The sequence below is a fragment of the Scaptodrosophila lebanonensis genome, unplaced genomic scaffold (assembly GCF_003285725.1).
Source record: "Scaptodrosophila lebanonensis strain 11010-0011.00,11010-0021.00 unplaced genomic scaffold, SlebRS2 tig00000150-arrow-arrow-pilon, whole genome shotgun sequence".
Taxonomy (NCBI): domain Eukaryota; kingdom Metazoa; phylum Arthropoda; class Insecta; order Diptera; family Drosophilidae; genus Scaptodrosophila; species Scaptodrosophila lebanonensis.
Genome location: NW_022060592.1, coordinates 135,959 through 161,887, shown reverse-complemented (window position 1 = coordinate 161,887; position 25,929 = coordinate 135,959). Strand labels below are relative to the sequence as shown.

General features: G+C 39.5%; 1 protein-coding gene across 5 annotated transcripts in view; it reads left to right on the top strand.

Annotated features, from left to right (window-relative positions):
- Positions 1-13,847, top strand: part of LOC115629447 (peptidoglycan endopeptidase LytF) — a 70,650-nt gene extending 56,803 nt beyond the window's left edge. For 3 of the 5 annotated variants that reach the window (XM_030525908.1, XM_030525909.1, XM_030525911.1), the window contains 2 exons: positions 468-1,012; positions 11,996-12,441. In XM_030525908.1, coding sequence (XP_030381768.1) covers positions 468-1,012; positions 11,996-12,215 — 765 coding nt within the window. In that variant the 3' untranslated portion in view covers positions 12,216-12,441. Of the gene's footprint in view, positions 1-467; positions 1,013-11,995; positions 12,442-13,478 lie in introns of those variants that run through there. The other 2 variants (XM_030525912.1, XM_030525910.1) reach the window with 2 other exon arrangements.
- The last annotated feature ends 12,082 nt before the right edge of the window (positions 13,848-25,929 follow it).

The window sequence follows — 25,929 nt, the reverse complement described above, 5'->3', positions numbered from 1 at the left end:
GAAAGATTTCGTTGTCAAGGGACAGATTAACAAGCTTAAGTAACGGCTTACAGAGGGAAGTACTGCACTCTTTGAACACACAACTAGGAATGTTGTCAAGCGCAGGAGAGAATGAATTTTTTACAGATTGTATATTAGACAAAATACAACTTTGGTTTCAGATTTTATAGTTTTTGAGATCTTTGCGGTCATCCAGACAAACAGACAGACGGAAATAATATAAATACTTTATGGGGTCTGAGATGCTTACTTTAGTTACATACTTTGCATAAACCTAATATAAATACCCTTTGTACCCTATAATGGGTATTAAAATCACTATGAAATTTAAGTGCCGGAGCGCATAAAATAACAGTCTCTAGTTCCATATATTTAATTGTTTAGGATTATTATTGATGAAAACTCATTTTTGAATAACTTTAATTAATTATGGAAACAATTTTTTTCTGTATTTTTCTGAAAAACAGATGGAGCAAATTCGCCGCACCAATCGCCTTTTTGCATCTGATAGCCTATTTTTGCGACAATTCTTGCTAGTTCCTGTTGAAAAGGCGTCGCCCTATTATCCTCAAGCTAGTCTAAATATCAGCGCATCAGCTGCGGGACTAGCCGATGCGCTGGCCGTTTCGGCCATAACAACAAAAGAGCAACTGGACGCTGTGCATAATTCCAACAACCGACGGCAATCAAACACCTACAGAAACAGCGATTATACAAATAGCAACAGTAGTTCCAGCAGTGTTGGTAGCAGCAGCAACTGTCAAAGTACACGTCCTGGTCCTTTACATGCCCGTCCTTATTCAATTGCTGGCGAGGTACTCGTGCATAGCGCCGACGAGGATCCTGCTCTGATGATCAATCATAAAGCATGCAGCAGTAAGCAAAGCAAGTCAATGGACTCGGTGTCTACGATGACGCCGGAGGAAGAAAATAGGAAGTGCATGAACGATTTTCTCAATAAAATTGATAACACTATTTCGGAGTCGCGAAAATATGTGGAGCGCTCTAAAGAGTAAGTTCAACTATTGACTATTTTCATACCAGCCCGTCGATGCCTAACTATTATTTTACTCTGTACCTGAATATATTAGGTTTGCGCAAAGTGAAAACTGTAACAGGCGGACGCCTATATATATATATTCTTATTCAGCTTGACAAGATTTTGTGCTGCCTGTCTGTATGAACACCTAGCTCTCAGAGATTATAGGAGCTAGAGCGCACATTTCTTATATGTATAAGCAGAACAAGCGTATTTCAAAATTTGTATCCCAACACCACTCCCCAGTGATTTCCCAAGATTGTTTTTTTTTTTTTTTTTCAATTCTTTTCAATCAAATTTGACAATCATGCATTGTTTATTGGAAAGAGAACTAAGGATCATATGATCATTTCAGTTTTATCGGTCGTTGAAAATAATATCATAAATTACATACAGTAATAATACCGGATATATGTGTTATTAAGAGGAGTGAATATGCGCAGAAACTAAGCTTTTTATCTATGTACCCAAAGGGTGAAAGGGTATACTAGTTTTGTGCGAATGTATGTAACAGGCAGAAGGAGACGTGGCAGACCCCACAAAGTATATGTATTCTTGATCACGATGACAAGGCGAGTCAATAGCCATGTCCGTCTGTCCGTCCGTCGGTATGAACGCAAGGATCTCAGACAGTATAAGAGCTATAACAACCAAACTTGGTATTCAGATTCTCCTAAGACCAAGAAAGTACGAGTTTAAGTTTTGTTTTTCGATGCACCCCCACTCCTCCGCAATTCGTGATTTTTCCATAATTTCCGGAAATTTTCCGGAATATTGTACTCGAATTTGGCAAACACCTCCGTATGTTAAGTTGCATCATGATTGGTGAATTCTGAAGAAAGTTATAGCCATAAATAAAATCGTTACCCATGCGCTGCTTGCAGCGCTGCCCGCAGCTGTTGTTGTTGCTGCTTTGGTTCAACTTTGTGCTGCATACATACACGCATATAAATACGCAGAGACACGGTGATGTAAATGCATGCTGTTAAAACTGTACATAAACATGTTTTCTGTGTATGTATTAATTTTATTTATTAATTTAATTAAATAATTCAATATTTTTTAACAATTTAATTCAGTCTTCGACTACCTCTCGTTGCGAGCAGACGTATTGTCATTCTAGCGGAGTTTAATCGGTGTTTATACTCTGTACATGAAATATACAGAAGTATATTAGGTTTGCGGGAGCTGAAAAATGTAACAGCAGAAGGAGGCGCGGCAGACCCCACAAAGTATATATATTATTGATCAGCATGACGAGACGAGTCGATCTAGCCCTGTCTGTCTGTCCGTCTGTCCGTCCGTATGAACACCTGGATCTCAGAGACTATAAGAGATAGAGACACCAAATTTTGCACAAAGATGCCTTATATGTGTACGCTATACGAGTTTGTTTTATTTTTTTGATTTTCCCCCCCACTTCCCCCCTATGGAGGTTTTCCCGACTTTCCACTCGTATAATCGCCTATATCTCGGAGACTATAAGACCTAATAACACAAAATTTTAGTCCCAGGTGTTTTGCAAATACCACCAGTTAGTAATTATGTGTCCGATGCAATTGATTCCGAACAACAACGATTTATAAGTTGTTGGTTGTGCGAGAATTTTATGCATATTAAGTGTGCTGGACTAAGTGGTCGTGACCTTGATAAAATTTACCCGCCTAAAAAAGGTTGTGGTGGTTTGAAATGGTCATGCCCTGTTTGCATAGACATACAATTTAATTCCTCTCGTATGTATGACAATGTGAGAAATAAATTTTTGAGCTTGCATAGAATTACTAAGCAACTCTCAAGTGAGTTTGACACAGGGACCGACTTGCTTAGTAAATATAAGTTCGATTCTCCTCCCAAGCGTAGGCTTGAACCTCAATTCTTAGAGGTGCCACCTAGCTCGGCTCAGATAGCTTCTCCGATTCCCTCGCTATTAAATGTAGATGTGTCGCCGGCAATTTCATTGTCTACGTCGCCTGGAAATTTATTTGAAATTTCCCCTCTGCCTTCGCCGGCTCATGTTATGTTGGCCCCGTTGGTAGTTCCTCATGTGTCTAATATATCTAAACCTGTAAGAACAAGGGCTTCTTCTAAAACGTCGGCACCACCTCCTATAGTTTCTTCAGGAGCCGTAGAATGTGCGGCAGTCCCAGCCCTTCCTCTGCCCCCGTCTCTTACAGTGGTAGCTCCTAGAAAGCAAGTTTTCGTGTCTCGGTTGTCCCCTGATACTTCTTGTGAGGCTATCGCTGCCTATATCGCAAGTAAGTCGACAGCTGCTGTATCTATTTCTAAGTTTAGCTTTTCCGAGCCCCGAGAAATAGCCTCGTTCAAAATAAGTGTACCGCCTGAATCATTTACAACTATTTGTGACCCAAAATTTTGGCCGCCACAAATGATTGTACATGAGTTTAGGCAGAAAAAACGAGCTCGCTCTTTGCCGGTCAACTTACAGTCTGCTGGCCAAACTTTGCAGCCAACCTCAAGCTCGACTTCAAAAAACTAGGAGCTCGTCCACTTTCGTTAAACATTCTATATCAGAATGTTAGGGGAATCTCTAATCTCCTACGTGACAGTGACGCGTTCGTTGTGGTAGGTGATTTTAATTTGCCTAACATTGAATGGTCATTCTTCAATCAGTCTAATTATTTGGTACCCTCGGCAGAGCATGCCTGTTTAGACTGCTTGTTTGACCTTTCATTGTTCCAAATTAATTCTATACGTAATCACTTAAGCAGAATGCTTGATCTCGTCTTTGTCACCGACCCTGCTAGTACAGTTATCTGTAGGTCTTCTCCCCTTATACTGCCTGAAGATTCTTACCACCCTACTTTGCAAATTTCCCTCTCAATTTCAAACCCTACCTCTATACCAGCACTTATTCCCAAAAATACTAGTTTGTGCTTTCGCAAAGGAAATTTTTCTTTGCTAAACGAACTTATTGCAGCAACTAATTGGTCCTATTTGTATAGTGCTGTTGACATCAACATAGCCGTAAAGTTTTTCTATGACACTATTATTGCTCTTTTTGATGTCTGCATCCCAAAACGTGTCATTTCGTCTGCGTCATGAAAACCTCCTTGGTTTTCACCAAGACTTTCAAACTTAAAAAATGTTAAATCTAGATGCTTTAAAAAGTATAAGCAGTCGGGCTTATCTATTGACTTCTATAAATACTCTAGCGAAATCCAATTTTGCTCTCCTTAATTCACAATGTTATAATAATTACCTTGCCCGATGCAAGATACAATTTGCACAGGACCCTAAACAATTCCATAAGTTCGTTAACTCTAAACGTAAATCTGCTTCCCTTCCTTCGTCATTTTTCCTTGGTGACAAAAAAGCCAGCAACGATTCTGAAGCTGTTGACTTGTTTGCCAACTTCTTCCAATCAACATATTCCTCTGTCTCTATTAGTAATACCTCTTATCCTTATAGCATTTCATCTTCCCACACTATTTACGCTCCCATAATTTCTGATAGCTGTCTACTCTCTGCTATCAAATCCTTAAAATCTTCATACTCTCCTGGAGCAGACAACATTCCTAGTTGTGTTCTCAAGGAGTGTTCTAGTTCCCTTTTACAACCATTACTTAAACTTTTTAATCTGTCACTTGGTTCCTCAATCTTTCCAACTATTTGGAGAGAATCTTTTATTATTCCTCTTTATAATTTATTATTCCTCTTGAAAAAATAGTTTGCAGCACTTTGCAGCACCTCTGTAAATCTGTCATATCTCCAGCTCAACATGGATTCATGAGGAGACGGTCTACTACGACAAATTTGCTGGAATTTACTTCCTTGGTAAATGAAGCATTTATTTTAAAAATGCAGACTGATGTCGTCTACACTGACTTCAGTAAAGCATTTGACTCTGTGAACCATGATCTTCTGCTCTTTAAACTAAGTCGTATAGGATTTCCCTCCGCTTTTTTGAGTTGGATTTCGTCATATCTAAAAAATAGGACCCAACGGATCTTGCTTAGGTCGCACATTTCTAAGCCCGTGTTTGCATCATCAGGTGTGCCTCAAGGTAGCCATCTTGGCCCCTTACTTTTTACATTATTTATTAATGACCTCCCCTCTACCTTGTCACACTCTCATATTCTTATGTATGCTGATGATGTGAAACTTATTCTGACTTATAAAGACCATACTCATTCTCATCGCCTGCAGGATGATCTGAACTGCATGCAATCGTGGTGCTTAGCTAACCACTTGTACCTCAATGGCGCTAAGTGTAAGTTCATGACATTTCACCGAACTTTGCCTCATTTAGTTACGTATACGATTGACAATGTGCCATTGCAACGTATATCGACTGTTGAAGACCTTGGGGTTCTTTTTGATTCCAAATTGAACTTCAACCTTCACATATCTAGTATTGTCAATAAGGCTAAGGGGTTACTTGGATTCATTAAACGTTGGTCCAAGGAATTCAATGACCCATATACCACTAAGCTTCTTTACACTGCACTAGTACGCCCTGTGCTTGAATACTGCTCATGCGTTTGGTCTCCGCAGTATAGAAAGCATCAGGAAAGTATTGAGTCTGTTCAGAAGCAATTCCTTCTTTTTGCTCTACGTGGTTTAAGCTGGGATCCCAACCTCCGCTTGCCATCGTACTCTAGCAGGCTGATGCTTGTAAACCTTCCTTCTTTAGTTAATCGTAGGACTGTTCTTGGAGTAGTTTTTCTCCACAAGTTGATTATCGGCGAGGTTGACTCCTCTTCCCTGTTAGGTCGCCTTAATTTTTCAGTTCCTTGTAGACCAACAAGGAATTATTTGCCATTCGTCTTGTCTAGGTGCACAACCGATTACGCTGCGCACAATCGTTTTCGAGTCATGTGTTCCAATTATAATGAGCTTTCTCATTTACTTTCAACAGAACTCTCTCTTTATTCTATAAAAGTTCTTCTTTATAGTTATCTCCGTGGAAATCTCTGACCACATACTGCTGTGAGTCGGGGCATAGCTGGCCGGACTGGCTTAAAACGTTCCCCCACCGGGTTGGAGATTTCCCTCTTTCTCCTTTTGTCTTTCTTGTTCCATCTTTCTCTTTCCCTGTTTCTCTCTTCCCCTTTCTCTTCCTCTTCCTTTCTCTCCCTCTTTACCTCTGTCTCTTTTTACTCCTTACTTTTTCTAATTAGCTCCTAAGTAGAATTAATTTTCCTCTTCTACATACTATTTGCTTAGATTGTCAGGTCTATAATGTCTCTGACCACATATGGCTGTGAAATAAAATTCCCCCAACGTGTCGGGGGCATTTATAGACGTTATTGTACAGCTTTTTTGTAGGCTTTCTTATCTTGTAAGTTCAGACTTTGTTATATTAATCATATTTGTATTTTTAATTTTAATCTTAATATATATATAATATGTTAATACATATATATTGTTTTGGAATAAATCGACAGAACTACTTGTTGATTTAAATAAATAAATAAATAAATTTACATTGGAGTGATCATTTCCATATATCGACGGTTGTTCAGACACATTTTAAAACTATAAAGACCCATCCAATGATCAAGTACCACACGGATCAAGCCAATTGGAAAATCTTCCAGGCAGTATGCAAACAACGGTTTGATTTTCCAACTACAAACGACTTAAACCTGTTTGCAGCTAGAATATCAAGGGCAATTAAAGCAGCGGCTAATGTTGCAATCCTCCAAACGAAGTCTAATTTACGTACAAAGAGTATTGTTTGGTGAAGCCCAGAGCTTCAAGCACTGAGAGAACAGAAACAGCAGCTGTGGCACAAATATAAACAAACTCAATCCACCGGCAATTTACTAGCATACAAACAAGCCAACGCATTATTTAAAAAAGCTGCAAAAAGGCCAAACGGGAAAGTTTCGAAGCATACACTTCCAAAATAACGCCCTGCACAACAACAAAGAAAGTATGAGCTGGTATAAACGCACTGATAGGAAACCCGCCTTCCCCACTTAAGGTAATAATAGATAGAGGGGAAGAACTTCATTCATCAATTGATATTGCAAATGCCTCTGGAAGTACGTGGTCCAACTACTCCAAAGATGAAAATTTCGCCCAGGAGTACAAGTCATGCAAGGATCGCTTCATATCCCAACAATATTCTAGATCCAACTTATCTCCGGATGCGCTCGACCTCGAATCCAATTTCACTCTTATTGAGCTAGAATTGGCCTTACACCATGCTAAAGGGAAAAGCTCGGGCAATGACCGTATATCTTACCTAATGCTCAAGAATTTACCAATGGAGTCGAAGAATAGGCTATTGGATATTTACAACATAATTATTGAATTAGGTACCAACCCTCATGTATGGCGGTCTGCTATTATTATCCCAATGCCGAAGCCCAATAAACCAACTCACAAATTAGCATCTTTCAGGCCTATCTCCCTCCTCCCCTGCTTAAATGAAATATTAGAAAAAATCCTTGCAAAACGATTTATGTGGTATATCACTAAGCACAATTTCATTAGCCCCCACCAAACGGCATTTAAACCAAAACACAGTACGCTGGATTCCCTCCTGCACCTCAACCATTACGCATCAGACGCCCTTTCGACCAAAAATCATGTTACCATCCTGGCAACTGATTTTGAAAAGGCCTTTGACCGCGTAGGGGTGCATACTGTTTTGGATCACCCGTTGGGGTGTAGGTCCTAGGATCTTCAACCTGGTGAAGGCGTTCATGACCAATCGCTCCTTTCGTGTCAGAGTTAACAACACTATCAAAATTCTACACACTCTACAACGGGATCCCCCAAGGAGCCCCACTGTCAGTCGTATTGTTCATGATCGCCTTCCAATCGTTTAATAACATCACACTGAATAATAGAAAAATAGAACTATCAGTTTATGCGTCTGATGCGTTAATATTTAGTAAAAGTAAAGACACAACAATTCTAAATAATACATTTAAAAAAATACTAAAAGATATTAAAAACTGGGGGAAAACTTCTGGAGCCACGCTCTCTATAGAAAAATGTAAAATATTACATATATGTAAGAAACACCATTGTACTTATCCTACTTTAACTTTTAATAACGTAGCAGGTAAACTTCTTGAAAATTCTCGCCATTATAGTACATTCGACAAACGACTCACATTCAAACAACATTGTTATGATCTCAGAATTAATTTAAACCAACGCCTAAACATAATAAAATTTTTAACCACAAAACGATCCCATATTCATCCAACAATACTGATTCATGCTACAAGAACATTAATGTTATCCAAAATTGACTATGGGCTGCCCATTTATGGTTGGCGTGCCACGTCTAACATCAAAATGGGTTTTCCCCCTAATCACGCGGCAGTACGACGGAGCATAGGCGCTTATCCAACGACGCCCTCAAAATGTATATTAGCGGAAGCGGGTCTGCCAGATATAGCGACCAGAGTTGCCGAAACTACTTTCAAGCTTATACCCAAAGTATTGTGCTCCACGAATCCTATCTTAAGGAAGGACTATCAGTGTGCATATAAGCATCGGAAAAGGTTCAAAGTTATGTCTACAATTCTGCGATGTATCGAATTTAGCAAGGGACACGACATTGCAATATCGCATTGCTGGAACAAAGTCAGCCCATCACCACCATGGAAACTACGCAATACTACCATAAACACAGCGTTGTATAGCTTCCACACAGCGTTGTATAGCTTCCACTTCATCAAAAGATACAAGGTGCGTTCCAAAGTAAACAGGACTTTTGGAATCTATCGCCCCCTGGTTGCGACTGGTGCGATAGAATCTGCTACCTTTATCGATTGTCCAGTGAGAATATCATGACATTTCATTGATTGGAAGTGAAGTTATTGCGTTTTAAGTGTCAGTATGTTTGTGTTATCGGTGCGAAAATGAGCTTCGGACAAAGAGCCAACATTAAATTTAGTTTTAAAATTGGTAAAACTTGTACCGAAACGTTTCAATTGATGGAACATGTTTATGGCGATGATTGCCTATCCCGTAGCAGAGTGCACGAGTGGTTTCAACGTTGTCAAAGTGGTCGTGAGGACATAAATGTCGATCAACATGTGGGCCAATCAAAATTCGTGATCACCGAAAATTCCATCGAAACTGTGCCTGAATTAATCAAAAATCAGACGAAATCATCATTGAAATTGATGGAAATTGAATTGAACATCGATTTATCGCATTTTGACCGAACATTTGGGCTTACGAAAGGTGTGTGCACGGTTTGTTCCGCACAAATTGACATTTCAACATTCGAAGGACCGATTATTTGACCAAAAATCACATTTTAACCATTTACCATTCGCCGTATTCACCTGATATGGAACCGTGCGACTTCTACCTTTTCGGAAAAATGCATTTGCCCATTAAAGGAAAGCGTTATGCAGACGTAGGCTTAAACCGGCATACTGGCGGCCATACCGGCCAACGAGCTAAAACACGCGTTCGACATGCTTTTGGATCGTGAATTGATTTTGCGGAAAAACCATTTGTTCTTTTTTTTTTTTAAAGTCCTGTTTACTTTTGAACACACCTTGTATGTTTCTGCACTTCTTTGCAGAGGAAACTGCAAAATACCCAAACTGGAGAAGACTCTACACCGATGGATCCAAAAGCGATACAGCATACTTTTTCTGTCGTTGACCAAGTCGGATCTATTATATCCTGGGGCTATCTCCCTCAATACTATTCCGTTTTTACAGCCGAAGCTGTAGCGATCCTAAAAGCCATCAAACACGCAGTATACCATAAAGGCAAGCACATCATTTGCAGCGACAGTTTATCCACACTCCAAAGTGTAGCCAATCTATACAACACAAGCAATCTTCTATCTGAGATCCGTCATTACGCTTTACAACATCAAAACAAAATAAAGCTCATCTGGGCTCCAGGATACATGGATATAGAAAGCAACGATCTCGCTGACAAAGCGGCGAAACTGGCAGGAAGAGCACCATGTTCTAAAATAATACCTTGCTCACAAATGGACATCGCCAAACATATTGGTACAATTTTGAAAACTAAAGAAATTGCCAAATGGGCCTTATTCCAGCATTGGTATAAAGCCTCCAATCATAATAAGTCCAAAATGCACTATAACCCAATTTTGAACAGAAAAATCTGTAATACGCTGACTAGGCTCAGAACTGGTCATAGTGATCTAACACATAAGCACATCCTCAAAGGAGAACCTAATCCTAACTGCCGCGAATGCGGGAAAATCTGTCAATTGAACACCTATTAGATAATTGCACTCACCTCCACTATCCTAGAGTTAAGAATTTTGGGGAATCCAAACCATCCGGCCTATTAGTCAACCCTACAAGCCAAAACACCGAACAAATTATAAAATTTCTTAAAGACTAATATTTTCCATAAACTGTAAATACTTTTCTATTATCTAAAAGTCGAGTCGGTGGCGAAGGTAGCTAGCACTCCTAATTTGTAATTAGTTCTTATATTATAATATACTTGTAGTTATGTTGATTACGGATACCAAACTTGAAATCGATCGGACAACATTAATAACACAAACTTTTCAGTTGAAAAAAAGTGAAGAAATATAAAAACCCCAATAATTCATGCTCCAAGATAAATTTCAAGAAACCGAGTATGCAGTTTATTTGTATTCTTTTATTGACTTTAGAAACGTTTTAGGTCAATCGGTTGAAAAATGTGGATTTTTCGAACAAATTTTGGAGTTCGTTTTCCCCCTTTGGAGCTCGAATTTTCCAAAATCGCCAGTCTACGCTATGAAAGGATACTTGAGTCGAAATTTCAGCTTCCTAGCCTTTACCGTTTGGGCTGTACGTTGATCACCAATCAATCAGTCAGAACAAACTGTTTTATATGTATATAGAGATTTGCTAAGAACTATTTTTTTTAATGTAATTTACAAAATTTAAAGTTGAAGCTATTGGAAAATGTTGTGTAATATTTTTCAAATCTACTCATTAGTACTACAAATTAAAAATATAGTTTGATTTGTTCGGTTGCTTATAATACTTTTATTTTAAAAAACATCTATGCACATATACGTCTTTCCATGAGGTACATTTAATGTTTATAACATGTTCGTGTTGGGCCGTGTTTAGAAATATTTTATTTATTTTTAATGTCTTTGTAATACTGTAAGATATCTTGCGGTGGGTCGGTGATTTTGAGGTTGGGTCATGTGTGTTATTGTGTGTTTTTTTTTTCATTTTGGTAATTTTAATTTTTTTTTTATAATTATTCTACAAATAGGTATAGTATATTTCAAAGTCAGGGCTTAAGGTTGTTTGAATTTAGGATGAAAGGAATCTTTTTTGTATGTTTAATCGATTTCAAAATGGAGGCTAAAGAAAAAGATGGGAGTTGATGACATCAGAGTATGACACTAATTTCCGGAGTTCGCTGGCTTTTGTTGCTGTTATTGGAGCGTTCGCTGATAATAATTTCTGGACTTTTCTTGTCCAATGTTTCAAATTGCAGTTCCTTTTCTTGCTTATTTAAATTTATTATAAACAATTGGAAAAGCTAAAGTGTGATCGATTATACCTTTTAGGAATTAGAACTCAGGTAAAGGGTATATGAATGCACATGTACATCGGAATTGTGTCTGTGTGTGTCAACGCGTGTCTGTGTGTGATCATGTGTGCAGTATAAAGTTGATCCAAAGCAGCAACAACAACAACAGCTGCGGGAAAAGCTTGGGCTATAACTCTACATTTAACGTATCATGATGACACATGAGCAATAATTTTAGTACAAAATTACAAAGATTACAGGCATCTCATTTCATAAGTTGTTATAGTTTCTGACTCTAGGTCTTTATACGGAACGACAGGGCAAAATCAACTTGTCTTGGCTTTGTGGCGTCAGCCACGCCTCCTTCTGCCTGTTATATATTTTACTTTGCACTTTCAGGGAGTGGTATGAGATCATTGTACTGGGTACAGGGTGAAATTGTTGAACTTGAGAATTTGATAACCAAAAATTACCATCTAGCAGCATGATCAACTATCAGATGGACGTGGATGTTTACGTGAACAACATAGATTTGTTTCCACACCGGCGTAATAATCGTCCGCCACAACAGCTGTGTCCCAATTCCACCCACAGCGGCAACTCGGAGGCGGGGCAACAATTGTTTACCGCACAAACACGGCGTGTGCAGAACTCCTTAAAGCGCCTGGAAAAGCAGCAGGATGAGTTTTTTGAGTTGTAGCATATATATACATATATGTATATATATATATATATATATATAATTTTTTAATTTACTATTTTCCCGCTTTTAATGATTAAAGCGAATGCACCTAGTATTATTCAAAATTTTAAGACATAAGCTTTAACTTTCACTGTGTATACATATAAATATATTATGAGAATTATTAATTTTATTATGGCCCCTACTCTATTAAAATGAAGTGCTCTTCGAAATTGGTAATCAATTAACAGCCTATCTAAATTCGCATATCCATTTTATGTTCTTTAATAATAAATGTATGTATATTCATACATATTTCCAAAACAAGGTATATGAAAGGACGCTCATACTTACCTGATTTTAGACACTTGATTTTGATTGTTTTATTCTTTCAATATATGAAAATATTTAGTTGTTCGGAAGTGTATATAGCGATATCAATAGCAACACAATATATAATGTACATAAAAGCACGAATGTCCATAAATATGTATATTTAATATGTTCACTTCCATGACCAGGTTTTGTAAATTGTAAAAGTGTATCGAAAATAAATAAGGAGAAATGAAAATAAGTAAAACAAATTGTTTAATATAAATTAACCTATAGACAACTTTTTTGAGGTGTGGTGGTTTCGACGTGTAATCAGTTTGCAGACATAAGAACGTTGCATTTAACGGGTTTTTATTTCAAATAGAAAAGATGTGTAATTTTAATTTAATTATTGTAATTTTGATGATAATTGTTATTTATCTTGAAACATTTCTCATTTCTAATTTATTATTCAAATCTTAACCAAGCTACTTAGTTGAGTTTAGCTGGCCATCCATACGAGAGCATGTTGCCTGAACTTGCTCGGCAGCACAAATACATTTGCCCACTAACGAAACAAAAATTGTCCACTATCATCATTTGCTAAAAAAATTTCGTTAAGTGCGCACATTAAAATGGACGCGGACGCAAACACAGTTCTCGTTTGGAAAATATGTGGCGGATATAGCAAGCCACAGTTTGAATTTAAGGACCTTTGATTGCGTAAATTGTATGATATCGATGCTAACTGACCTTAGTGGATGTCACAAGTGTGGGCTTTCTTGGAATATCTGAGGTATACTTCTTACATATATAGGACTTAAAGACGCTGACCAATTGACAATTTATCTTATCCATCAGACCATCCAGGGATTTCAACAGTTTTGATATACTTGAAAACGCTTGTACAAAGGTACTCATATCTTATCATCAAAATAACTGACATTTTCCACTATTGACATTTTTCAGTAAAACCGGTCACGTTGCAACCATTGGCTTGGAGGATCGTATAACAGTTCGCCATGTCATCACAGCAGAAAATCGAATTAATGAGTCACTTCCCATATTCACCAGACTTATCTCCAAATGATAGAGTTTTGTTCCTAACAAACAAACCAAACCTTTACAACACCTGAAGCATTCAAATATCTTGATTTGGACGTACCTGCTCTTGAATGGAAACAAGAGACAACGCTACAGTCGAGCAAGCCTGGCAGTAAAATACCATGTACAAACTCCCACAAACAAAAAATAATTATTATATATTATATTTTAATAATTATTTTAAAAAAATTAAATGTATTTAATTAAATTAAAAATATTTACTACATAATTACATACGCACGTGGAGACATTCAGTGATGGAAAAAATAATATAAACGACAAAAGTTTCGCTATGATAGACCGATTTAACAGGAAGTTATAGCCATAACTTCATATTTGCTGCTCAAGCACTGCCCGCGGCTGTTGTTGATGCTGATGCTTTGGTTGACTGCAAACATGTTTACACAGACACGAATAGACGCGTATAGACATTCATACACTCACATAGACGCAATTGCTTTGTATATGTGCAATTATACGAGAGAGGTTAAAATCGATCCAATATTTTTTTTATTTTTCTTAATTTTTTTAATTTCTATAATTTCTGTAAACATATGTACAGAGTATTTCAAAGTCGGGACACCCGACTTTAGCTTTTTTACTTGTTTTTCCTAAATATTCATCAGATTAGATGTTTAAATTTAGAAAAAGATAAGTTTTTTCAACGGTGGTACCTTCTCTTGCCAGTTCGTCGGCTATGCAGTTTCCCTCTATGACCCGATGGCCTGGGACCCAAAGGAGGTAAACTGAGAACTGCCATCTCGTGAAGAGGTTTCCGACAGGTCTGCAGTGACATCGAGTTCGATATGATGTTGTTTAGGGATTTTATTGCCGCTTGGCTATCCGAATATATGCAGATTTCTTCTTCTTTAATAGCTGTGATTTCGGCCTTGAATACACTACAGTGATCCGGGAGCCTGAAGGCATTTCTGATGCCAAGTTCTTCGCAGAAGACATCCCAGCCTACGCGGTTTTCCAGCTTAGAACCGTCTGTATATAAGTTAATTTTCACAATGTTTATTTATTGGAAAAATTATATTTATTTATCGGCCAATTAAGACCTTTTCGTTTTGATATAATTTTAAGACTGAATTTACAAACTTAAGTTTAGCCCTACGCTAGCTGAGGACGCTTTCAGTGACGCTGGCAGCGGCGCTTCCCGTCGGTCGGCGATGCAGCGAACCTCACGTTGACGAAACTTGGCCATGTCAGCATATTATGACTTAGAGTGAATTTTATGTTGCAACTGCGCTGGCTTGGCATGTGGCGGAAGCCGACGAGACGCTGATTCTGTGATTTTGTGTATCGTGCCAGTGCAAGCTGGTGCAACCGAATCGGACCGTTGACCAGAGTACTTTTAATGTTGTTATTGTTAACTTACTTTTAATGTTGTTATTGTTAACTCCTCCCCCTTTAATTGACGCTTGTCCTCAAGCGGTTTCGTCTTCTCCAAATAGCATCAAAAGAATGGTATATTGTTAAAATTTAGTTGGTCATTTCTTTGTGGCTGTAGGTCTTGTATCGCTTTGAGTTGAGGTTGAGGAGCCATTTGCAGTATTATCTTTTGCTGTTTCTTCTTGTTGAGGTAGAATATACTGATGAGTATTACCACAATGCAGATGACAGTGAAGACCCATGAGCTGTGAGCTGCTATGCGTAGTTTATTCAGCTGCTCGGTGTTGTCGATGTGTAAAGCTTCTAGAGCTTCCAGAGACAATATTTTAAGTCGCTTGGTCTCTTCTGGGGTGATTTGGATTACTGGGGAGCCCGTTTTTAGTACTGTGGTTTCTAGGTTGGCGAACACTCTGTTGTCAATTGTGATGGATTCATTCCAGAAGTTAATAAGGTAAGATCCGGCCAGGTTCCTCGTGTTGTTTTGCCGTAAGGTCAGAATCCCGTTGAAGTCGTTGAGCATAATGAGTCCGCTGCTGATTTCTTCAATTTTGCCGATGTGGTTGGCGTTACTGAATTCACACAGCGATTTCTCTCCTTTTAGGAGCCTAGGCAAACAAGTGTTATTTCTGAGGCTTACAATTTCATTCTTATGACAAATTTTTATATTATTATAACTCTTGCAATTCTTTATGATCCCGTACATATTTTCTTTGTTCGAAAAAATTTCTCCAAATTGGGTGTTGACAATTGCGTTGTTTTTTATTATTGGTTTGACTAAAATATTTTCATAATCTATTTCTTCCAAATTTGGTATTTTCACCATATATAGTAGTACAGTTTTATTATGTAAAATTGATACTTCCGAGAATTCTAACATCTCTTCGACTGATAAAGAAGGCATATTTCCTATTTTAAAAATGTTGTCTATTTCATGTATTTCCTTTTCACCGAGTAGAAAGGTGTTTATTATGTTCAGTTTTGCCCATTGTATGGCGTATTTAATATTAATAACTTCTTCTTTGATTAATCTTATCTGGTTTTGGAGGCTAATGGCAATATCATTATTAAATTTGTCATCTTTTTTTATGGTGTTTGTCAAACTTTTAGTTATTCTAGTCAAGCTATTTAGTCTTTGTTCTAGTTGGTTATTTATAATTATTTGTTTGTTATTGTTTGAAACTATTTTATTAATGTGTTCTTCCAATTTAATAAAATCGTCGTGGTCAGGGCTTCCTGCCACGTACTTCCATGTTCCTATCATGTCTATGGCTCTGGTGGTTCTTTTATTAAAAGTGGAGGTTATGGTGTAGAAGATCGAATAGGTTTGGTTTATTTCATGGTGCAGAGTATGGTAGAGGCTGCTAAATTTTAGCCCTTGTTCTGTGTGAAGTCTGATGGTGTCCAATGCTTTCTCTATCTGATCGAGATCGAGGACGTGAATAATTCTGGTCGTTGCGGTAAGTATTTTGCCTAGTCCTAGGTATATTGTTGCAGTTTGTGCGTCTGTGTAGTTCGTTATGTCGACTCCGTACGTCCCAGTTGTTGTCCATGACAACCACCTGTAATTAAGTGTTTTTGATGTTACTCTTGTGTACTATCTTGCCTGTTTTTGTGGTGATTGTGTCGTTATTTTCGTCTACAATCTCTTTCCTGAATATTGCTGATAATTTCGACCCTAACGTAGTGTTGACTTTAACGAATATTTCGTCACCGGGTTGGTATGTCCTTAGGGATTTCCTACTCCTGTTGTGGTATGCTAGGTCAGTGCTCTGTTTTTGTTTAAGTCGGTCTATTTCGTCCAGTCTGGTCTTTTCGTATAGTTCTGGGTCAGTAGTTACTATTCTTCCAAAAAACACTTCTAGTGGTCGTTTTTTTGTGACGGAATGAAAGGTGTAGTTATACTCGTAGATAGCTCTGTCAACAAGTTCTTCGAATGTTCTATGAATTTTGACTTTTCTCACAACCCGCATTATTTCTGACAGTGTAGAGTGGTATCTCTCAATCTGTCCATTAACTGTGCTCTTATAAGGTGGGACTGTAAAAATTTCGATTTTAAGCTGATCAACGAGCATAAACTTGATTGAAGCGGAATTCAGTGATTTTTCATTGTCCATGACAAGGTATTTAGGGACGCCAAAATAAAAAATTAAATCTCTTAGTGGGGTTTTTATGTCTTCAATAGATTTTGACTTTATAATCCTTCCCTGTGCCAGCTTTGAAAACTTATCAATGGCAGTCAAAACCAATTTCCCCTCTGTCGAGTAGATATCTATATGGACAATGTGGCCGGGGTATTCTGGAATCGGAGTTTCTTTTAATTTTGGATTTGTTGGATGCCTATCGTATTTTTGTTCTTTACAGGTTACGCATTGTTTAACCAAACTCTCTATCTGTTGCTTCATCTTTGGGAAGTAGAATCGTTCGGACAGTTGGATTTTATTTTCTAGCGCATTGCGATGAGCACGGAAATGAGTTTTTATAATTTCTTCCTCCTGTTGTGCCTCGTTTGTCAAATCTTTTACCATTCTTTGGGTAAATCTAACCTTGTAACTACGAAAATTATCTGGATAAATTTCCTGAATTTTGCCCATTACTTCTTCTGTTGTATAAATTCCGTTAATAACCGAGAGATTAAGATATTTTTTTAAAAGCGTCTTTAGTTCGTTGTTGTCATATGTCTGGCGGTAAATGTCATGCCTGTGAAATGTCGGAAAGGGTATGCTAAATATGTACTCGGAAGAATCTGCTTTATGAAGAAATATTTGATTTCTGAAAACGTTGATGGTCACCTCCATGCTAAGTATTAGGTTGTGGCTAGAACTCTCGTCGCTATGCTGGGTGCTAACTGAGTTTAATTCAATGGGGTTCGTTATGCGAGACAGAGCATCTGCCACGACATTATCTCTTCCGGGTTTGTAGAGTAATTCGTAGTCGTACTCTTCTAAAAATGCCTTCCATCTTTTAATTCTGGGATTACCATTCCAATTACTTAGTGAATGGGTAAGAGGCTGATGGTCAGTGAAGATTTTTACTTTGGCTCTGCCATATAGATAATTTCGCAGGGCTTTAACATTTCTTTCTCGTTAGCTGCATAGTTTTCTTCTGCCTTTGAGAGTGTTCTAGAAATAAAGGATATTGGCTGATTATTCTGCGATAAAACAGCGCCTATTGCGAAATTGGAAGCATCTGTGGTGAGATGAAATTCTTTACTAAAGTCGGGGTACTTTAAGACTACTTCGTTGGATATAAGAGAATTTTTTATTTTGCGAAATGCCTCTGTTGCCTCTTGATTGAAATTGATTGCCTTTGTTTGAGAAGTTTTTTTGCTAACGTGTCCATCCACACCTCTCAGCATAGAAGTTAGAGGCTTGGCCAGCTTTCCGTAATCTCTGGTGAATCTTCTGTAGTAACCTGAGAGACCTAGAAAGGCTCTCAGTTCTCGGACTGTTTTCGGACATGGGTATTTGGCTATTGCCAAAACTTTTTCTGGGTTGGTCTCCACTCCTTTGTCGGAAATGACGAAGCCTAAAAATTCTACCTTGGATTTGAGAAACTCGCATTTGTCCAATTGGCATTTTATATTGGCCCTTTGTAAAGTTTCAAATATTGTTCTGATATTCATAAAATGGGATTTTTCGTCTTTACTGAAGATTACGATGTCATCTATATAAATGTAGCAAATTCTACCTATGAGCTCGCGTAGGATGTCGTCCAAAGCGCGTTGGAAGATAGAAGGGGCATTTTTTAGCCCAAAGGGTAGTCGTGTGAACTCATATTTCGCATTGTTTATTGAGAACGCTGTCTTTTCAATATCGGACTCTTTTCATTTTATTTGATGGAACCCGCTTTTAAGGTCAAGCACTGAAAAAAACTTGTTGTTACCCAACTGAGAAAGAACCTCGTTTATTTCGGGAATAGGATATTTGTCGGCCACTGTGACTTTGTTAAGCTTCCTATAGTCGATTACTACTCTGTATTTTTTTTCCTTTGAGGCGTCCATTTTTTTTGGTACTACCCACACGGGTGAGTTATACGGGGACCTAGAAGGTCGAATAATACCGTCTTCTAATAGTTGGGATATTTGCTTATTGACTTCGTCCTTAAGGGATATCGGGTACTGATAGAATTTGGAATAGACTGGGGTTTCTGAATTTGTTCGTATTTCTGCAGTTACGTTAGTAGTGTAAGTGAGTTTTTCCTCCGCTTTTGCAAATAACTGTGAATATTTCTTGAACAAATTATGTAGTGTTGTTTTCTGTTCTTCGGTCAAATGGTCTGTTCGTGGGCTTATATTTTTTACCGCTTCTATTTTTTTTTGTTTTATTGGAATGGTGACTTGGTTATTAACTAACATAAGATTTTTGTAAGTTGAGATTATTGTTTTTAATTCCTTCAGACTGTCATTGCCTAGAATGGCATCAAATGATTTCAGAGTGGGCAGTAGGAAAAACTTAATTGGGACAGCGGACATGTTAAATAAGTTCGCAATTTTATGGTGTGTGACTTTTATATTGCCACCCACTGATATGGCTTCGAAAGGTTTATTATTTGGGATTGGGTTTGAAACTAGGGTTGGTTTGATATAATTGCGGTTGGAGCCGGTGTCAATGAGAATCTTCAGAGTTGGTCCGCCCCTCACTCTTGCTTCAAAGTAAGGTAGCGAGGAGCTTTTTACTCTAAAAAATGTACGTCGGCATATTCAGCTTGTGGTGTATCAGTACTGTAGTCGTAATTGAATCGTTCCTGGTATTCTTCTAATGTTTCCCCAGGTTCGTCGGTCGCTTCGTAATTGTCGATTGTTTGTTCGTAGTCACTGTCACTGTGTTGTCTGTGCCGTTCGTTTCGTTTTCGTTGCTTTCGATATTGAAATTCCTTTGTCTTTTGTCTGCTGGAAGCATATTACTTGAAGGTCGCTTACCAGTCTCGAAATTTGGTCGGTTCATGTAGTTGATTTGTCTAGTTCGGATGCTGGGATCCACGTCCATAGGTTTTGGGCGTGGCAGCGGTTTTGGTGCCGAAGGGCGAGGTGGTGCAATTGGTTGTTGTTGGTAAATATGTCTGTCACGTTGTTGGAGGTTTGGATAATTTTGGAAATTTCTCTGGAGTTGTTGCCACCATTGTGGTTCTTGACGAAAGTGGGTTGGCTGTTGACGGAAGTTGATTGATTGTTGGTGGTTAACTGAATTATTTGGTGTAATTGTTTGTCTGGGCTTTGGAATTGGTTTCTGTCCTAATGGTCGGAAACCGATGGGCTGTGCCCTAGTGGCTGCGTGGTTAGACCTGAAGGTCTGATTCTCAATTTTCAGGCACAAGTGCAGGGCTTGTGGCAGGTCAGCTGGTTCCTTCATGCCCAGTAGACGTGGGAGGTCGCCTCTAAGACCCCGAACAAATGTATCTAAAGCTTTATCTCGATAAAGTTTAGTCATTAATTGTTCTGATTCCCGTGGCAATTCCATGCAACCAATTTTATTTAAAATCAGAGACAGATGTTTGTAGACCGCTTGGTGGAATTCCTCCACTGTTTGGTTGTTGGTCTGAACTATCGTTGTCATCTGATATTCTAACGTACTCAAGTCACGTTTGTCTGCATAGTGCAGTGTTAAGCACTTCGAGATGGCACCCCAATTTAATGGAACATTGTATGATTCCAAGGCTATGTCGACATTGCCAATTATTTTGTTGCGTATGGTATGCAAGATGCCAAAATATTTTGGGGTGACCCGTTGAGACTCATAGTTCTCTAATATCCTGTCTACTCCCTTTTTCCATGAGTTAAATTGAGAGGGATCTCCTGAGAATTCGCGAAGACACTTCACCACGTCTGGCACTCTATCTAAGTCAGCCAAATTTGCCCGATGTTCTGGCCTAATCTCTTGATCTGGTTCATTTAAGAAATTCTGACTTGGGTTGACTATTTCTCTAACTAGAGCTGGCACTTGTTCGTTAATTGCTAATGTGACGGAGTCTGTAATAAGGGCTAGCAGTGCTTGCTGTTCCTCCATATTTCTCTGTTGTTGAAATTCTAACTGTCTCTGTAACTGTCGTTGCTGCGATCTTAGTTGTCGCTCCCCTTCTTGTATTTGTTCGTCTAAATCAGTAACGGCTGGTCTAATTAAATTATCTTGATTTGCCATATAGCTTATTCGGGAAATTTGGTGTCGTAGTTAATCGAAGTGTCAGTGTATCAAAAATAGAAATACAAAATGTCAAAATGCAAAAAATACAAAGGTATAAGAATATAAATATGAAAATTAAAGCAAATGTATTGAACGTTTAAAAATAATGAAATATAACATGCAGATGTAAAATCCAAAGTGTGAAATGGTAGGACTAAATGCCAACTTTATCAATGCACTAATATTTTTCTTCGTTGTTTTGACAATGTTGCCCCCTGTATTTGTTATTTGACGTGAGTGTGTGTGTTTGTGTGGTATTTTATTTGCCTTTATTTTATTTGTGGCTTCGGATTTCAAATTCGTGTGTGTGTGTGTGAAAATATTGGGCAACAATTGTCACTTATTATTTCTTACTTCTTGCTTTACAAGGGATTTTTTCGAGGTTTTATTTATAATTTATTTGTAAAAGGTTCGTATTTATTTATGAAAACTTGTTGAAAACCAAGTAGCTGGTTTTACCCTTTTACTCTGGAGGGTCCTTTAAGGATTCGCAGGATTGGGTTATATTATACTGCTCGAAGGAAATAAATTTCCTTTGTCAACGCAGTTAAGACGTAGTATTTGATCGTTTTGCAATGTTTTATTTAATCACCTTGTACTATTCACTTAGCTTAAGACTTTTTGCTATGTTGTCCGACCGCACACTTAGAAAACTTTTTGTTCTATCGCGCGTCGTTGGTCCCTGCTCGGGCGCCAGTTAATTTTCACAATGTTTATTTATTGGAAAAATTATATTTATTTATCGGCCAATTAAGACCTTTTCGTTTTGATATAATTTTAAGACTGAATTTACAAACTTAAGTTTAGCCCTACGCTAGCTGTGGACGCTTTCAGTGACGGCAGCGGCGCTTCCCGTCGGTCGGCGATGCAGCGAACCTCACGTTGACGAAACTTGGCCATGTCAGCATATTATGACTTAGAGTGAATTTTATGTTGCAACTGCGCTGGCTTGGCATGTGGCGAAAGCCGACGAGACGCTGATTCTGTGATTTTGTGTATCGTGCCAGTGCAAGCTGGTGCAACCGAATCGGAGCGTTGACCAGAGTACTTTTAATGTTGTTATTGTTAACTTACTTTTAATGTTGTTATTGTTAACTTATACACTGCCATGCACGGAAAGCAAAACACCTTAAAAGATTAAGACTAAAAAAAAAAACCACCTCTGACAAAGCCACGTAAAGACATGCGTCAGCTCTTTGCCCGAAATCATATGACATGGAATAAGGAGTGGCATTGAGTGTTTTTTTCTGATGAAAAACGATTCAATTTAGATGGACCTGATGGTTTCAACTTCTATTTCCATGATATACGTAAGGAGGAACACTACCTGGCTCGTCACCATAGCCGTGAAGGGGGTATTATGGTATGGGGCGCAATTTCATATTACGGGACAAGCGAGCTCAAATTTGTATCATCAAAGTTAAACGCTACTTCATACAAAAGCTTGCTTGAGGAGGCATTTCCTTACTTTGGCAACATTTTTGAGCCTATATCTTGGACTTTCCAGCATGATAATGCCCCGGTTCATACCGCACGTGTAGTCAAAAACTGGATAAGCTAGCAGAACGTGTCCTTATTGGAGTGGCTTCCTTACTCTCCTGATCTCAATGTAATTGAGAATGTATGGGGATAGCTTACACGTAAAGTGTACGCGCCTGGAAGACAGTTTGCAGACGTCCTATCATTAAGCCATAGAAAGCGCCTGGAGCGAAATTTCATTAGACTATATAAAGTCCTTATATGATTCCCTTCCTCACCGAATCTACGAGGTTATTTCCAATAAAGGCGGTTACACACATTATTAATAAAGCCAATATTAATATAATAAAAAAACTGTGTTTTTGGCATAGTCAAAAGCAAAATAGTGATAATTGATAACTGTTAATCATTAAAAGCTAACTGTAAATTTTAACAGTTCCCTCCTGCTGCATTCTAATTGAAACACCAAAGCATCTAAAGCCAGCCCTTTCCCCAAAATAGAAAAACACAATACAAATGCTAGAAAATCTTGTCCCTATTCAAGTGCATGGCAGTGTATTTTTATTGAATTTTCAGGGCCGGGAGGGCCGGAATTCTATTCATCCCTGGAGGGAATGATGGTGTGAAAGGGAGTATGGAGGTACTCCTTTGGGGTACAATAGTCAGGATTTTGGCGTGACCAACACATTCCTCTGACCATTGGTTGGTTTCTCTCATGCGAAGGGCCGCCAGCGTGGCGTTCATTTTCCACATGAGATGTATTGGGAGTATTCCCAGAATCGGATCTAGTGCGTCGCTGGGGGTGGTGGGGAGTGCACCAGAGATCGTTAGTTCAGCTTGTCGTTGAACTTTATTTTGTCTCTGAAGAGACGAATTTCTTGTCAGCGATGGCCACCATGTAGAGACTCCATATAGGAGTGTGGGTCTGATAATTGCAGTATATAGCCAATGGACCAATTAGGGGGCCATGCCCCATTTCAGTCCGATGGATTTCCTGCAGGTGTAGAGTGCGATTGTGGCTTTCCTCACTCTGTCTTCGATATTCAAGTTCCAGTCCAGTTTCCTATCTAGTATCAAGCCTAGATATTTGGCTGAACTGCTGAAGGATAATGGTACCCCATTCAGTAATGGGGAATGAAGAGGTGGGATTTTGTATTTCCTTGTAAATAGTACCAGCTATGTTTTGCTGGGGCTTACACTTAGGCCACTTGACGACATCCCCCTATCCCATCCAAGGATCGTACGAGTGTATTGACTGCCACGTTCCATAGGAAGGGTGAGAGGACACCGCCCTGAGGCGTTCCGCTGCTTACATATCTGGATGATGTGGACAGCCCCAATGTGGACAGTCCCACAGCCCCAGCGTGGAGAGCCGTTTCTGTGGATCTGCCTTTACAGTATGCATGTTGAGAGCTTGAAAGCTCTGAGAGCGGAATCTTGCTTCTTAAATGGAGGCCTAAAAGTCTCTCGAACGTCTTGACTAGGAAAGATGAGAGACTTATGGGTCTAAAATCTTTGGGGGTGGTGTGCGAGGCTTTACCCGGCATGCCTCTGCAGACCCAAGGTTCCTGAATGAGGACTACGTCGACATCGTATTTGCTAAGACGATGCAGTAGGGCAGCTGCTGCTGCTTTGCAGTGGTGGAGATTAATCTGTAGAAGCCTCAAGGGCATCTACATCCATCTCCACCACTGTTCTGTCGACCTCGTCGTCGTCGAGGATGGAGTCCTCATCATCCTGGCCTAAGGTAGCGAGTCCCCTCACGAGCTCTGAAGTCTCAGAGGAATATCCCTCAAGGATATCCCCTTCGCCCGACGCGACCACCATTCCAGGACTTTCTGGAACGACTGGCTCCGCGTCTACTAGTTCCACGTTCTCCGTGGTTGGCTTACCACACGATGTGTCTCCTCGGTAGTCTCGAACGGCTGCCGACTTGTAGCCATACCTTGCTAGACCGCCGCTTTTGGCTAGCTCGTCCACAGATTCTTTATTTATGATTAGGACGATCTGACGCATGGTCCCTTCCGCCTCCTCTACTTTGACCACACTCCAGTCGCCCGTCTTCATATGGGGATTGCAGATCTGGAGAATTTTCAATATCCTCTGGTTTTTCCAGCTTAGCCGATACCCTAACTCTGGCACGTAATCTACTGGGTATGTCACACTAGTCCACTGCTACTAATTTTGCACCTGGGTACACTTCTCCAAGCGCTGCCACCGATTTCTTGTATGCTTCGGCCGACCGCTTGTCGTGACAAGCGATGGCCTGCATCATCGCAGATCCGTGGTGGTCCTCCATTTGAAACCAGGTCCATCAGAAAACAACCCTGCAGCTCGTTTTCGACTACTGCCCATCTGTGCCTCGGGATAAGACCATCTTTGCTGCCCATGTCTAGGATACCAATGAGTATTTTATCCTTTGCCACTTCTGCGAAAGTTCGATGCGGAGGCTGCGGAGGCCGTGTTCGCTTCGCTGGTTGTGGCGGCGTATCTTCTGTCGACCTCTGCCTTTTCAGAGCATTTTTGTATCTTACCGGAGCTGGCTTGAAATCCGGTAAGACTTTCTTTGCCCATTCTACCATCTTCCGACTATCTGGTGACGACTCGGGGGCAGAATTGTTCTTTTGCAGTATTTTTGCTGCACGTCTCTTGTCTAGAAACGACGTTTTTGTTTTCTGTGGTAACTTCGCAGAAGTGCCTGGCTCTGCAGAGTTACCAGCCACCTCCCCTTCGACTGCTGGCTTAGCTGCTTCGCCTTGGAAGTGGAGGGGGTCTGATGCTCTCCAGATTATGACACAACCGATTGGCTTGTCGGATTGTCTCCACCTGCACTGGCAGCAATGGGATGGGAACTGCTGGGAGTTCCCATCCTGGTGACAGTTAAATCTATGACCGTATGGTTTGAGGGATTAGAAATCCCGTCCGGCTTATGGCGAGATCCGGACTCAGTGTTTTTGTTAGTTTTGTTTTGCTTTTTTAATTAGTTGCATGTTTTTGGTCTCACGAGTAGACGGGAAGGGGTGGGTCACCCATGGTATAGCCCGGGTACCACGGGAAGCCTGTCTTGAAACTGGAGGTCGGCAGGTATCCAGAGTTTGCATTGTAGAGACTGAGCACCCCTCAGTCACACATCCATCAGCCCACGCTGTTCCGCCTTGGATTGGGACGAATTTTATAGAGTTTTCAGTTCTCGCCCGACTACCATTAGTCAGCACCACGAAGCAGAGACATGACCGTGTCAAGGGGCTGATTCCGCCAGTATGGAC